Raw genomic sequence first — 16,760 nt, 5'->3', positions numbered from 1 at the left:
AAATATATAATAAATATTTATAAAAAAGGGAAAAAAGAAAACCACATTTTCCCCAAGCTAAAATTTTCTTTAGTCAGCCATCACTCCTTTTGTTTCCAGCTAAAACATATATAGCAAAATTTTAAAATACCATATAGGTACTATTATCTATAATTCAATTTCACTAGCAGTCATTGAGCATCATGAGACCAAGAAAAGCAAAGAGGGATTAGCTATGGTCCTTGGGCCAAGGGACTCAGCGTAGCCAGAAGAAGAACACAGGTTCAGCATGAGGCTTTCCTGACATTAAAAACCATGTGCACATTCTCCTCAGTCACTTCCATTTGGATATTTCACAAGCTGTAAAACTCAACATTTTACAATCTAGTATATAGTCTTATTCTGGGAAACATACACTTCTCCTTTTACCTTATAGAAATAGCCAAATATTCAACTCATAAACTATGAGTCACCCTTGAGTTCTTCCTCTTCCTTACCATCTTCAACTCTAGTGAGTACCCAAGAAAGAGACAGTATATATACAATCTTATGATTAGTTTTATAAAAAAGCAAAGTTCAGGTCCAAACAATCAAAAAAGGAAGGTCAGCCAGCTTAACCATCAGTAGAAAGAGTAGGTTCTCCACAAGAAATCTAAGGATGTGTGAGAACTAATTTATCAGGAGGGCAACCAAGTGTCCCACAAAGAAAGAAAAACGCATTTTAAAAGCTAAGTCATATTAAATTCAGGAAACCCAAAGAAGTGATATATGGCAGAAGCACAACAACAACAATCTCAGTTAGGGATGGATTGAAAGTGAGAGGAAAAGCAGAAACCACGTCACTGGAAGCCTTCAAAGATAGCTCTAAATGTTCAGAAATCAGGCTGCTGAGAAACCAGTAAAGATTTCACTCAATCTGTACCCTGTGTTCTGGAAACATTGTTCTAGTTTTAGTGAATATTCAACACAGAGATCAAGAAAACATTATGCCCTTCCAACAAAGACTTATGCTTTTCAAATGCACACAAATTATATCTAAGGACAGGGTATACGCTAAGTAATTTAACATAATTTCAGAGGATTAAAATTATTTCAATTATATGATAATGCAGAATGAATTAAAAATTTAGAAATCTGTAGAAATAAGTGAACATAATTACAACAACCACTAGAAAGAAACAGAAATCACAAGGAAAATTACAAAACACCCTGAGATAAATGAAAATGAAAAGAAAAATCAAAATGTACAGGGGGCATCTATAGCAGCAAGCAGAGGCAAATTTTTTAAAGGTTTATGTTTAAAAATAAAAATATTTCAAATCAATAAGATAATTTGTCCTTTTTAAAAACAGAAAGTAAACCAAACATACTACAATGAAAAAATAACAAAAATTATAGCAGAAATAAATGAAAACAGAAAACCAAAAATAAGAGAAAGATCAAAATCTGGTTTGCATAAAAGATTAACAAAATTGACAAACTTATTAGTGAACTAAACTAAGTAAAAGAGAAGACAGATTATTAAAATCAGGAGTTAGAATGGAGCACCACCTGGACTTTAAAAAAATAAAAAAAGGAGTGCAAGGAGATACAGTGAAAAATGTGTGCCTAAAAGGTAGAGAATTTGCAGGACATGGGTAACTGCCTTAAAAAACAGAAAATCTGAACAGAAAACAACATAATAAGGAGTATATATTTGGAGTCTGCCCTTGATCTTTGACATTTCTATCACCAGGAATCATGTTTCATTCACAAGTTGTTGCTAACAAAGCAACTGCTGGACTTTGAGATGTGGTTGCCAGAAATACCAAGGCAAGACCTCTGAGGGGTGGCACCTTCAACCCTAACCCTTCTCAAGGGGAGAGAAACTCTGGAGACTGACATAATCATGACCATTAAATCAGTAACCCTACATTACAGGGGCTCATAAAAACCTGACAAATTTAACAGGAAGGGACATTTCCTAACCTGATACAAACATATCACAGGGTTAGGAAAAAGAAAAAGAAAGCTTACACACATATTTATCAATACAAATGTTAAAGCAGCAAATAAATAATTGGGAAGCCAAATGCAGCAATAAAATTATATAAAAGAACCAAGTAGAAATTATCCCAGAAATGAAAAGTTAATTTAACATAGAAAAATCAGTGCATCTGGGCGTGGCTCACACCTGTAATCCCAGCACTTGTGAGGTTGCCACAGGAGGACTGCCACAAGCTCCAGGCCAGCCTGGGCTACATAGCAAGACCCTGTCTCAAAAAACTAAAAAAAAAAAAAAAGAAAAGAAAAAAGGAAGAAAAATCAATTAATATAATAGCATAAAAATGAAACAAAGGACAAAACCCACATGATTATTTCATTAGGCAGAAAATAAATTTTTCATGGAAGAATTCAACAAAGTCCACAGATTGGTGTGGGAAAGACTGAAAGTACCATCTTGAAGTCAGAAAGGGGCCAAGGCTTTGTACTCCTAAATACTGTACTTTAGATTTTAGCCAGGACAATTATGTAACAAAAAGAAATAAATAGCATCCAAGTTAAAAATGACAAACTAACACTCTCTTTAAATATGGCATAAACTTGTATACAGAAAATATTAACAAATCTACAGAAAAAAATAGAGCTAAGGACTGCCAGCAAAGCTGAAGAATTAAAAAAATCAATCTACAAAAACACTTGTATTTCTTTACAACAGAAGTGATCAATTCAATGAAAGGGAATCAAGAAAATAATTACATTTATAGTAGTATAAAAACATACTTAGAAATAAATTGGCAAGATAAAAGCTAGATTTGTACACTAAAACTATGAAATTTTTGGAATGAAACACAAGTAGCAGCTGGATATGGTGGTGCACGTCTATAATTTCAGCTTTTGGAGGATGAGACAAGAGGATCCTGAGTTTGAGACCAGGCTGGACAACACAGGGAAACTCACGAAAAGGGAGGATGGTATTTACAAACTAGACTGTAAAGCTGTGGCATAAAAATGGTAAGAGTTAATTACCGTATAAAATCAGAGAAAGTCTGTTATATTCATATTCTGTCAGACGACCAAGTCCTAATTCTGTGAGATTCACTAACAAAGCACCACTAACTTCAGTAGTACTTTTGGTAAAGGGCTTGGCTGGAATCCATTTTAACAGGATAAAGACTGTGTGAGAATGAGTCACAGACATGGGAAGGGCAAGGAGCACTTTCCACCCATATGGGAGAGAAAGGACCTAGGTTTGAAGGCAGAAAGTGAGAATTCTGAGAGAGAAGAAACATGAACATATTTCAGTGTGAACAGAAGGTTCAGAGGATAGAGTTTACTGAATAATAATGTGCAATTAAAAATCTGAAAGAAATTTAGTAAATGTGTAACAAAAAATACCTTAATTTTTAAAAGCCAAATGCAAAACATGACTTCAAACTTAGAAGATATCATAGAATAAGAAAAATAATAAGAACACCAGTGAAAAGGAAGCTGAAATCCAAACCTGCAAGGCAGGAGGAAGTGAAAGCAAATGATGAAGCCATTACAATTAGCAGGAAAGCCTTATTAATAGGGATCTATATAATGCCAGAAATATAGATTCTTTCTCTGACTTATTTGAGATATTTTGACCTCAAGAGTCATCTGAACCTTTTTATCATCATTTCAACTTCTTCAAATAAGCATTCTAATATGTTCCCAATCACTGTACTAAAAACGTGTGGATTAATAAGGGATTTGTAAAGCACATTCTAAATAAAATGTGCCAGATAAATGTTAAATATTTGCCCTGTTGAAAACTGTTAGAAGGTGTGACACTCAATCATACCTAGTTAAAAATACATTCATGGGGAAAAAAAACCACGGTGGAGGCTCTACTTGAAAATATCACAAAATTTTCTTTAAAAGAAAGTATTTCTCTAATTAAGATTAGGTCATAATAATGCTGTCATGAAAACTGTTTAAGTAAAGACCATTTAAAATATTATCTTTGCAAAACTACATTAAAATAGACAAACAGTAACAGAAAAATATAGGATTTGAGTCAATGACATCTGTTAAGTCTGAATTTAATCACGTGAACTCATCAGTTATATCATTTATGATAATTTTTAAAAAGTATATGATTGTTTCTTCTAATGTTGGATGGACATGATTGATAATCATTGTAGTTAAGTTTTCATTTTCTCAGAAATAAAAAGGGAAGAGGGTGGGTGGGTGGATGGGGAAGGGAGGGAACAGAAAGAGCCTATAAAAAACAATTAAGATGTTACATGTACGAAGTCCCCACAAAGAGTGTAAACAGTATGTACTATACACATGTACTAATAAAAATGTCTATTTGAAAAAAAGAAATGCTGCTTTTAAATCAGTAGAGAATTCAAATTGCACAATAATGATTTACAGACTAATGTAAGTTACATTTTAACTATCCATTCAAAAATAAAACTATGAAACCTGATGTTTTCATCAATTGCGATGTTAAGAATAATGACTGGAATTCTAACTAAATATATGTCTACCAATTTTTCTACCCAGGGAATATAGAATCTATTTAAATATATGTTAACCAGAATGGAAAAAGGGCTTTAAATGAAGTCATTAAAAGTCATTTATTGAAATTCAATGGATTCTCTGCCATGAATTACTCTTCAGATATATTTGCCAAGATATGTCAATATTTATGTTTTAGGTTAATACTGGGATCACTGTTTACATTATAATCTATAAGAAATAACCTTAATGTTTATCATTCAATGACTGGCTAGATAAATTCTAGAATGTAAGTATAATATTATGCAGTATTAAAAAGAACCAAGTAAAACTTTACATATTTTCATATGGACAAAGGTACAAAAACACACAAATTAAAAATTCATAAAAGTAATGAGAGGACTTGGTATCTTTGGTAAGTGAGGAGGAGCTCAGCAAAACCTCCCTATGAAGAACAATACAATTTGACATTATCCAAAACATTTCAGGGGCTGGGGATTTAGCTCAGCGGCAAAAGCGCCTGCCTGGCAAGCGCAAGGTCGTGAGTTCGGTTCCCGGTACCGGACAAAAAAAAAAAAAAAAAAAAAAAAAAAAAAACATTTCAGTAGTGTTGAAACTGACAGAAGGTATACAATAAACCGAAAACACAATAAAGTTACTCATGGGAAAAAAATCTAAACAGAAGCTAAGAAAGGTAAGAGACTAGCTGGGCACAGCACTGTACACCCCTAATTTCAGCTACTCAAGAGACTGATGCAGGAGCATCAGGAGTTCAAGGTCAGTGTGGGCAACTTAGCAAGTTATCTCTCTCAAAAATGAAAAAGAAAAGAAAGGAAAGGAAAGGGGAAAGGGAAAGGGAAAGAGGGAAAAGGAAAGCAAAGGAAAGGAAGGGTCCTTGGCACTTTTGCCTGGGAACATAACCACCCCTTTTTCAAGCCCAGTGGTTATGTTAGCCTCCCCAAGAAATATGAAAGCCACAAAAATCCAAAGCTTTGCTGTAGGAGGTCACTCAGTTAATTTGGAATAAATGGTGCAAAAACCTCATGAGCAGGAACATAGTCAATAACAGTGCCCATATTGTAGCAAAGCAATAGGGAAGACAGGCAAATCAGCAAGTGTGAGAGGGCCATATTGTTGAGGCAGATAACAGACATGGAACAGGCAGGATATGAGACAGCCGTGGAAGCCCTGGTAGTCTCTAGGCATCCTTGCTAATCCGCGGGTCTGTGTGCCTGCAGAAGAGGGACCAAGAATCCCAGCAGAAAATAACGAGCAGCAGCACTGACACGAAAAGAGCCAACCCAGGATTCCCTCCCCAGAGCACACAGTTCCATCCAGGCACAGGAATGCGAGCGCACCTTTGACCAGCCCCAGGCTGACCTCTATGCAGTGCAAAAAATGCTCCAAGCACGACAGGCTGCAACATGAAATCGAAAAGGAAAAATACTAGGAGAGACAACATTAGCTCTAAAGCAAGAGGGCACAGACCCCACAGGTTGACTCCAACTAAATTATTAAAGAAATGGAAACAAAGAGCAACAACAAGCTTATGGGAGTAAGTCAGGATTCTGATTTGCCACAATACATTATCTCACATACAGAATTTTCAACAACAACAAAACAAGAAACATGCAGAGAAACAGGAAACTGTGACCCATTCTCAGCGACCAAAAACAGCAGGTAACAAAATATCCTGGAGAGGGCCCAGATACTGAATTTATAAAAAAGATGGGGAAAATGTTCAATAACTGCATGAACAGTTCACTAGAGGATCTCAACAGCAGGTTTGAGATGGCAGAGAATTAATGAACAAACATAGATCAATTAAAATGATCCAGTCTGAAGAACACAGAGGAAAAAAAAGACGAATGAGCCTGAGACCGGTGTGACACCAGGAGGTGGACCAACAGACCCACGATGGGTATCCATGACAGATGGGGCAAAGAGAAAGATGGAAAAACTTAAAGAAATATGCACTGAAAACTTCCCACATTTAAAGAAAAACATAAACCCATAGCTTCACAAAGCGTGGCCAACAAACAGGACAAACAAACACACCATAATCAAATTATTAAAGACCTAAGACAGAGAAAGTCTGGATAGCAACAAGGGTAAAGCAATAGATCACACAAAGGCACAGAAAAATGATTAAAGACTCTCTTTCATCCCAAGTAACAGGCCAGAAGGCAGCAGAGTGCTGCATTCAAAGTGCTGGGGAGGAGGGGATTTGTCAGCTAAGAATTACATAACCTGCTCCAGAATGTAAGTGAAATAAAGTCATTCCCAGAAAAACGCAACAAAAACTCTGCTAACAGATCTAGGTTACATGGAAGACAGAAGAAATTCTTCAGGCTCAAAAGCACAACCCTCAGATTTAGGAGTGTATGGTACATGCCCACTGAATAAACACTAGAAGCACAAAATGTGTAGGTTAATATAAGACTATACTGTAATAATGATCTATCACAAGCCAATATCTGTCATGATTATTCAGATGTAAAAACCATTAATAGACTCTCTCTAGCAACAGATAAAGAAGATTATATATCATGATCAAGTAAAAAGCAAATCTGGCTTCACATATTTGTAATATACTATTATTAGGAGAATGAAGGCAAAAAATAAAAAAGACCACACGATCATCTCAATGAGCATTTAGCAAAATTCAAGACCCATGTTTACCCATTGATTCATGGTAAAATCTCTCAACAGCTAGGAAGAGGAGAATTTCTTCACCATGACAAATGGTGGCAAAAAATCTGGCAGCTAACAGTAAAAGACTAAATACTTTCCTCCTACTTTCAGCAGCATCATTGCAATAAAAGTTCTAGTCTGTAATGTGGGAGGGGAGAGAAGAGGAGTGGGGGGGATGGGGGATGGGAGATGGAGAAAGGGAAGGGAAGCAATGATTAATGATATCCACACTGGAAAGGAAGAAGTAAAACTGTCTTTACTAATAGATGACGTTGTTCTGTATGTTATGGAATCCTACTAATTCCATTTATTTGAATTCTGCTTAATCATCCAACATTCACAGTGTCACACGATATAAGACCAATATGTAAAACTCATTTGCATTATTATACTTTAGTAACCAATTGAAAATTAAAGTGAAAAACAATTCCATTCATAAAACCATCAAGTAAGAACTATTTAGAAATAAATTTTATGAAATAAATACCAGGCTGATATTCTAAAATCCACGAAACACTGCTGAGAGATACTAAAAATATATGTTTTAAAAAAATAAAGAAGTATTTCACACTCATGGATCACAAAGCTCAAAGTAAAGCTAAAAGTTAATCACAAACGGATCTGTAAATTAAACAACATATCTGTTAAAATCCTAGCTAGTAAACTAGTAATTTTATATGGATAAAATGATCCTAAAATACATAACGGAGATGAAAAAGAGCTAGAATAGAAAAAACAATTTTGAAAAAAGAACGAAGTTGTTGAATTTACACAACTTGAACTTCAAAATTTATTAAGAGGATTAATTAATTATAAGTATGCTACTGGCCTAAGGATAAACATAAAAATCAAAGGAACAGAATTGAGACTCCAGAAGTAGAACCTCACTTTGATATTAATTAACTTTTCATAACAATATTAAGGCCCTTCAATGAGTAAAGGATAGTCTTTTCACCATGTGGTGCTAGGACAGCTGGATATCTACATGGAAAAAACTTGAAATCCTAACATTATGCCATACATCCACTTAACTTCCAAGAGACTGCAGTCTTAAGTAAAAGACTACTAGGAAGGCTGAAGTCTGCTTCAGCCTTCTGGCAAGTTCAGTTCCACTCTGGAAAATTCAGCAAAAATGACTAAAAACAGTTAATGAAAAAGAATGGGGATGTGGCTCAGTGATAGAGCACTTGCCTAGCACACTCAAGACCCTGGGTTCAATCCCCAGTACTACCAAAAAAAAAAAAAAGTCACAAAAGAATATTGTAAAACACTCAGAAGAACATAGCAGAAAATGTTTGTATTTTGCGGTAAAAAAGAGTTTTCTTTGCTAACCCAGATCTGTGTTAGGGAATAAGATCTTACCGCTTGGTAGAGGCCTGTAAAGGTCATGGGATGGAAGGCACTACTGCATCCATCTTTGGGAGCAGGACCTGGCCCATCTGATCAGGTCATGGTCTCATCAAAGTTACAGTTCTATAGTTATTTATATGAATATACAATTCATCTCTGTCTCTCCTATCGGACTGCAAACTTCATGACAGCAGAGACCATTCTTTATTACCTCACATGTGCCTGTCACATGCTAAGCACTGGCTGTAAACTAAATGAATACAGAAGCTGTCACATTTGCATGTGGGAAGTAAGCCAAATATTGTCAGTGCTCAAGCTGGGAAATACTGCAATTCTATGTCACAACCTTCTGAAATGAAGTATGACTTAACATACTAGTTTTACATAAATATAATAGTTGTTTTCCTCACAAACAACATGATCACAACTCAGTGTTATAGAACATAAGTCAGTAAGCCAGCCTGGCCTGGGGTCACTGAGGACATAGTCTCCTCCAGACAGCTGTGTGGCAGCTGTGTCAACATCTCCAAAATAAACTGTCTACAAGTCAAAATGTTGAGTGCCTTTTTAAAAAAAAACATGAATACATGTGAATCACAAAATTTTTTTACCACTACCATACAAAGTACACAAAAGACTAACTTTTAAATCAGAGGCAAAGGTATATTCTTTTTAAATAATCATTCTTAGCAATGTCAAGGTACCAAAAGGGTTAAAACAGAGTATCAGTTATTACCAGAACATATAACACTGGCAGAAACTAGCTAAATTACCTGCCTGGTGCCCCAGGTTAAATATCTACAAGTGTGGTCATAACCACAATATGGTGTCAATATATTTACGCTGGACTGAAATGGCCTGTTGATAATTCTCTGTTTTCCCCTAAACTATGTACTTTGTGAGGGTAGGGTCTGGCCTTATTCACATGTGCAAGTCTGACATCAAGCAGAAGGTATGACATGTGGAAGGTTCTAATATATTTGTGGAGAACCATGAGTGTGTGAAGTGTTTTCAGGGTCACATAAAAATTTACAACCTGGAGTCTGAAATCCTCAATTAATGACTTTGTTTTTCAATTTTTTTAGTAATCCAAACTTAGCAATATTATTTAATCTCTCGCAAACTCCACTGCCTCATATGTAAAACACCACCACCACAGGTCTACTTGACATGACAAATACGAAGCTTTTGGATAGACAAAAAGCAATGAAAATTACAATTACCAACAAGAAGTTTCAGGAATTAAAATAAAGAAATGATAATAAAGTATAAGTTAGCTATCAATAAAAATTATACTAGTCAGGAACCAAAATTCAACATGCTTGAACTGAGGAGGAGCCATGTTGGAGTTACTCGGAGAAAATCAACTAAAACACAGGCAGCTGCAAAAAAGGGAGGGACATATCCCCAGTGCCAAAATCAATCTCAAATAAGAGACTTGTGGATCAAACAAAATGTAGACATAGGACTTTGTGACATAGCAAAGCAGCTCACCGAGCTGCCTATGGGACTGCTGCCCGCATGCGGAGCAGGAACCACCATTCTGGGAAGTTCCCCCCAAAACTGATGGACTTCAATAGTGTGGCAAACTCATGCCACACAGTATAGATTTAGAATACAAGGCCCCTTACCTCTTTTGCCTTGCTCCAGCAGAGGATACTGCAGACTGGCAGCAAATTTTCCCACAATTCACAGGAGGACTGACCAGGAAGCTGCTCCCTCCCCAATAAGCCACAAGGTTTTTTTTTTCTTTCTTTTCTTTTTTGTGTCATGCACCACAGTGGTTAACTGGAACCTCTAGTGACAACAAGGTTAGGGACCTCAGTGGCAGCAGTGAAGGTAGTGAGTAGAACAGCACAATACTTCCTGCCCTTTTGCCATCAGAGTGAAAGAGAGAGGGACTCAGAATTTAAGCATGAGACTCCAGGAAAAAATCAAATCACAAATAATTGCTAAGGTAACCACAGAGATGATGACCATAATGAAAGACCTGGTTGGTGACTCTAGAGAAGACATATACAAAAAAAAAATAGAGAAGCTTAGAAAAATGATAGAAAGCATGAATGTCCAACATAGGAAAGAAATGAAATCCTTGGAACATATGCAAACACATATCCAGGAGATTAAAAATTCTATTCTGAGTATATGCAACTGATTGAACCAAGGTGAGGAGAAAATATCAGATCTAGGAGACAGGATTGCTGTTCACGATCACAAAAAGAAAGGTTTCTGAAAAACAGCAAGGGACCATGAAAAATCCATTCAACAGCTAACAGATAATGCAAAGAACAACAACATAAGATTGATCAGAGTCAATGAAAAATCAGAAGACAGTACAAACAACATAGAAAACATGTTCATAGAAGTAATGGTAGAAAACTCCCCAAGCATGGAAAAAGAATGACATACAATTAAGTGGAGCATATAGAACTCCAAAAACCAAAATAAATGTATACCAATACATTTAATAATAATCAAGATTATAATAATCAAGATATATAATATCTTGATTATATAATAAAGATTCCAGAAATTCAGCACATGAATGGAATATTAAAAGCTGCTAGAGAAAAGAATCAAATCACTTATAAAGGTGTATTGATGCAATCCAGATCAAAATACCAGTAACATACTTCCCAGAACTAGAGAAAACCTTCCTAAAACTCATCTGATACCAGAAGAGATGTATAACAGCAAACACAAATGTGGACAACAAAGGCAAGGTAGCAGGGATCATAATCCCTGACTTGAAATTACACCACAGAGCTACTGTGACAAAAACAGCATGGTACTGGCAAAAACAAACAGATGCAAGGATCAACAGAACAGATCAGAAGATGCAAACACAACTCCAAACATACTCAGCTACCTTATCTTTGACAAGGGGCCAAACACGTTCACTAGAAGAAAGCTGCTTTAACAGATAGTACTAGGAAAACCAGCTTTCCACATGTGGAAGATTTAAACTAGTGTCATGTCTTTCACCATGCACTAAACTAAAATCAAATTGGAGCAAAGATCTAAGTACAAAACAGAAACACTAAATCTTCTGGAAGAGAGAATAGGTAGAACTCTTGCAGAAGGCAAACACTTCAAGAGCAAAACCCTGATTACATGGGAAATATTACAAGCAATCAATAACTGGGATCTCATCTTATTAGAAAGCTTTCGTAGAGCAAAAGAAATCACCAAGCGTGAAGAGAAAACCTACAGAGTGGGAAAAAATTTTGCTAGTTGTTCTTCAAAAGACTACTATCTAGAATATATTAAGAACTGAAAAAAACTGAGACGTCCTACATTTAAAGACCCTATCCAAAAGTGGGCATCTGAAATGAATATACACTTCTCAGATGAAGAAGAAGAATGGCAAATAAGTATATGAAATAATGTTCAACACCACTGTGTCATTCAAGAAATTCAAATTAAAACAATGCTGAGATTCTACTGCTCTCCAGAAAGAATGGCTATTACCCAGAAATCAACCAATAACAAATGCTGATAGGGCTTTGGGGAAAAGCGAACCCTTCACTGCTGGTGGGAGAGCAGACTGGTAAAACTACTGTGGAAATCATTATAGAGATTCTTCAATAAACTAGAAAATACTGGTTCCATTTGAATCAGCTGTGACCTGTCTCAGTATTATTAAAGAATTAAAAACATGATACTACGGTGATATACGCGCACCCATGCAGCATAATCTTAAAGAAGGATAAATTTGAAATATTTCTAGGTAAACAGATGTACCTTAAGACCATAATCTTAAGTGGACATACATGTGTAAATACTGCAATGACTTTCTGCTGTGAGAAAGTGAAAGTGTAAATAAGGATCAAAATGTATAAGAGACACTGGTAAATGGGAAGAAATGTTTCAAATGGGAAAGGGATCTGGTACAGCAGGGAGGCAGGAAAGCAATGAAAAATACTGAGAAAATAAGGATAAAACTGAAACAAAGCTTTTGTAGATAAGGAGGGGAAGAAGGCTTGAAGAGTGGTGAGGGAAATGGGGAAAAAAGGAATAAAGATACAACCTCCTAATGAAGAATGTGATCATTATGTACATCTAAATAGCACCAATAAAGTTAATTATAAAAAAGTTATACTAGTTAGGCATGGTGGGCATATCTGTAATCTCAGCACTCTGGGAGGCTGAGGCTGGAAGATCACACATTCACATGAAGCCTTAGAAATTTAGAAATATTCAGTCTTAAAATAAAAAATAAAAAAGGGCTCAGGATGTAACTCACTTCTAAAGTCCTGAGTTTAACCCCAAGTTCAGCTAAAACAAAGAAATAAACAACAAACTGTACTCACAGGGATGAGAAACTTCTTAATTTCTTCCAAAGCATGCCCCATCCGGGCATAAGCTTCTGCTGGTGGAGCAAACACTTCAATGAGGACATGCAGATCATCATTGAGGTGGAAGTATTTAGCTTCTCCACTTTTCCTCAACTCTTCTTCCTAAAGAAAGAGTTCACATTTTTAAATGTATCATAATTACAAAAGAAAAAAGAAGTAAAAACTACTTAATGCTTATTTGGCATGAGATTTTCATGAAGAGTCACCCAACAGCAAACACTACCCTAGAGAAAGAAGGTTTTACTTATAATCTGATTCTGTCCTTCCCAGGCCTTCAGAGACCCATGCTGGGCCTCCTCCGGCAGAAACAGTCTCTTTATTCGTGACCCCGGCCCACAGAAAGCTCATCACCTTCCCTCAGCCACCAAAGCTGACTCTACAGCCTGCTCTGACCGCGTTCCCAGTGAGCTCCAGCTGCTGCAGACTTCTCTGTGCATCCCAGCCTGGCTAAGCTCCCAGGATCACTGTGGCACTGGTGATACCACATGCCTACGCTGCTGTCACACGGTATTATCCCTGCCTAAAACATCGGAATTAACTGAACTTCACCTCACTCCAGCATTTTCCCTGTGAGTGGTGATCTCTATGGGTAGACGCCATAACTCTCGGCCGGTGGTGTGTGCTGCGGTGGGGCATGGTCACCAGACATGCTCAGCCGCACTCTGCATGAACAGTGTTCACCCATTTCTGTGTTCATCTGCTCATCCTCATAGTCTATAATGTATCTGAGAATCAAATGGTGAGTACATGATTTTATAGGGTCATGATAAAAGTTTTTAGCTTTTTTTTGGGGGGGTGGTTACATAATTAAATTCAGGGATTCCACAGAATGACGAGTCCCCACCAGAATGCTTTATGGATGAAAGTGAGAGGCAGTGTGGTGACTGGGGAAGGAAACAAGACTCCGAAGTTCTGTATTTGAATCCCGAATCCAACATGTACTGATATGCCTTCAGGCAGGTTACTTCACCTTCGTCTTGATGTTAAATGAGGGCAACCCTGTAACGCTTATCCAGCAGGGTTGCTATGGTGGTAAAGAGTAAACACAGAAAAGCCTTAGAGTGATGCCTAGCAATATACACCCTAGAAATGAATGCAACAGGGATAACTATTATTACATACTGTTACATTAATTACTCCATTATCCCACAAGAAATGTAGCAAATAGAAGAAAAATAATAAAATTCATGATAGATTTTTTTGAATGGTGACCATCTTGAGACTCTAAAACGATGAGATCCATTTTAGAATGAGATTTTGCTAGTAAACAATAGGATCTTCCCAGGAAATAAATACATTATTAACTGAGGATTTCTACAGACTAGAGTTAAGCAAGTAAAGATGATCAGTTTTCACCAACATCCCACAGTCAAAGGAGTGGGGATCTGGTTGTAATATAGCAGATGGGATGCTAATAGCATCCATTTGGGTAGCGAACATATTACTTAAATGATTTCCTGTCACCTGCAGTGAAAAGCTTTTGAAGTTTTAACTGATGGATCACATGGCAGTCAACAGCAGTGTGACACCAGGAGGAAGAGAAGGCTGCTGGTGTGGAGTGAATGGGCTGCTCCTTACTGTACTCCAGACTTTGAAGAAGGAAACCATAGGCTTAGGGCTTGCTCTGATTTGAACCTCGTGTGACTCTGCAGGTCCCTGTGTAAAGGCTTGGTCACCAGGGAGCCTCCACTGGGAGCTGGTGCAACCGTTGAGATGTACGGCCCAAGAAGAAGTCTTTAAGTCAAAGGGGCTGTGGCACTGAAGGGGACAGCAGGACCTAGCCCCCTCCTCTCTCTGCTTCCTGGCTGAGAGATGGCTGGTTTCGTTCTGCTGTGTGGATGGTCACGGTGCAGGGTGCACTGCCTCACCTCAGGACCAGTAACAATGGGACTAACTGATCATGGACTGGCAGCTCCAAAATTGTGAGCCAAAATCAGTCTTTTCTTTTGTAAGTTGATTATTACAAATATTTATTATAGCAACAGGAATCTGACTTTCTGGCTTTATGTTGGCAGTCAGAAGTCCAAACAGACAGAATTATTCTAGAAGGTTTTACTGCTGCCGGGCAAAGGTTGATAGAGCAGAGAATGTCTGTGTTCTGCTGAATGGCAGTGCAGATACCTATCTCTCTCCTACCTGAGATTTAGGATGTTTGGTTAACAATGAAAATATGAAGGGACTGGCAACATTTGGGAAGATTCTGATTATCCAAATGCTAAACCCCAAATGAGCCTTCCACATTGCCAGGAGTTAATCTGGTGAGGCTTTTCCTACACTGCTTCAATAACAGAAAGAGTTCCTTAAAAGGAGATGGGTTAGCAATTCCCATGATTCCCTAGTACTCCTCATTAGCTCCTGCCCTATGACAGATCTCTGGTTGTTCCATGAATGCAGGGAACAAGAAAACTAAGTCGAATCTAGAGGCACAGACTACATGTATTCAATAACTGTCACACCTCCTAGTGTGTGACACTTCCTCCTAATTGTCCCAAGAAGAACCCGGCAACTTGTACTGTAGTGACTATACCGAGAGGAGAATAAATACCCAGATGACTTGAGAATTAACACAATTAACTCTCATCTAATGCTGTTCTGCTAAAGGCCACTGATCAGAGAGGATTATGAAGCCAAGAGATACATGGACTTTTGATCCTGGTCCATTGACTATGGATTGAGTGGATCATAAAGCCCAGGTGTTTGTTTTTCTTCTAGTTGTTGGGTGTCTTGATGGAACAGACTACAAGTTACAGAACTGCCCTGTCGTTTGGTGACCTACACATTCAAATACATAGAAATGAAAGGACTGTTGAATGGGTGATAACTGGTCTAGGAAAGGTACCCTACGATCTTTGGCCCAAAGGTATTCCTTGAACAAAGAACAAAATAAGCAAAACAATGGATTTCTGTCTGTGGGTTTCACTGTATCTATCAAGCACCTCATTACCAGACAGCCCTATTCAGGAATGAATTAGGATACCAGCAAGTATGAAGTACTTTCCTGTAAGGCACCTAAGTTTGGACCAACTTAACTTTCTCCTATTGCCAGAACAGATAAGTTAGGGAACTCAAGTAACATCATTTGGGATAGCAATACTTAGGTAAGCAGTGAACAAGGCCAAGAGAAACCTGGCCATGTATTAGAGTCATTCTAAACATGTACTGAAAATGTATTTACGGTTTCTACCTTAAGCAAGTTTCAGCCTTAGAATCTGCAATTTAAAACTGTATTTCACACAAACCTAATAACATATGAGTGTTGGAGTCAGAAAAAAAATGGTTTTATTAACTGTCTTAACAGCTACAACTTTACTAGGCAATATAATCTATTATATAATCTATATAATCACTGTTATATATATGTCCTGTTATTGGTCAAAATGTCATTATGCAGTGTATGACTGTATTTGAAATAAAATGAAAGAACTAAAGGAACTAATCTAAAATGCTCACAGTGATGGTGATATTTTCATGATAACTTTTACAATTAATTTATCCAGATAATAACTCTAATTCTCTGAATCTCAGTATTTTTACATGCAAAAGAAGAAAAGCATTACTTTGTATAATTTTTCCCAAGGAAAACATGGAGTACTGTGTGTAAAAGGTCTCCCAGTGCCTAACTCTCAATGTCTGTTAAATAAACTTATGATGGGTATTTTTATTATAAAAGCTATTACTTCGATGGGATTTGGTGAAAAAAAGATAGATTTCATTTAAATAATTTTCATATAAAAAACTCAAATGTTTAACATTTCATGGTAGTGAGCACTGACTATGAACTTGGTTCTCAATCACATAAATCTTTTAATGATGAGAAAATAAGCGACAACAGAGAATAGCTAAGTGACATGTTATGATATGTGACAAACTATTTCAGAAATTTAGAAGACGATCAGTAAAAATAAC

The 16,760-nt window shown here is 36.9% G+C and overlaps 1 protein-coding gene across 1 annotated transcript in view; it reads right to left on the bottom strand.

The window, feature by feature from the left end:
- Khdrbs3 (KH domain containing, RNA binding, signal transduction associated 3) overlaps positions 1–16,760 on the bottom strand; it is a gene marked incomplete at its 5' end in the record, with an annotated part of 175,155 nt that overhangs the window by 78,073 nt on the left and 80,322 nt on the right. Inside the window, 1 exon segment of the mRNA XM_005398044.2 lies at positions 12,810–12,956. Within this exon segment, the coding sequence (XP_005398101.2) occupies positions 12,810–12,956 (147 nt within the window).

Source organism: Chinchilla lanigera, unplaced genomic scaffold (assembly GCF_000276665.1).
Source record: "Chinchilla lanigera isolate Chin_1 unplaced genomic scaffold, ChiLan1.0 scaffold00060, whole genome shotgun sequence".
NCBI lineage: Eukaryota > Metazoa > Chordata > Mammalia > Rodentia > Chinchillidae > Chinchilla > Chinchilla lanigera.
Note: the sequence above shows the minus strand (reverse complement) of the source record. Positions and strands in the feature narration are given on the sequence as shown.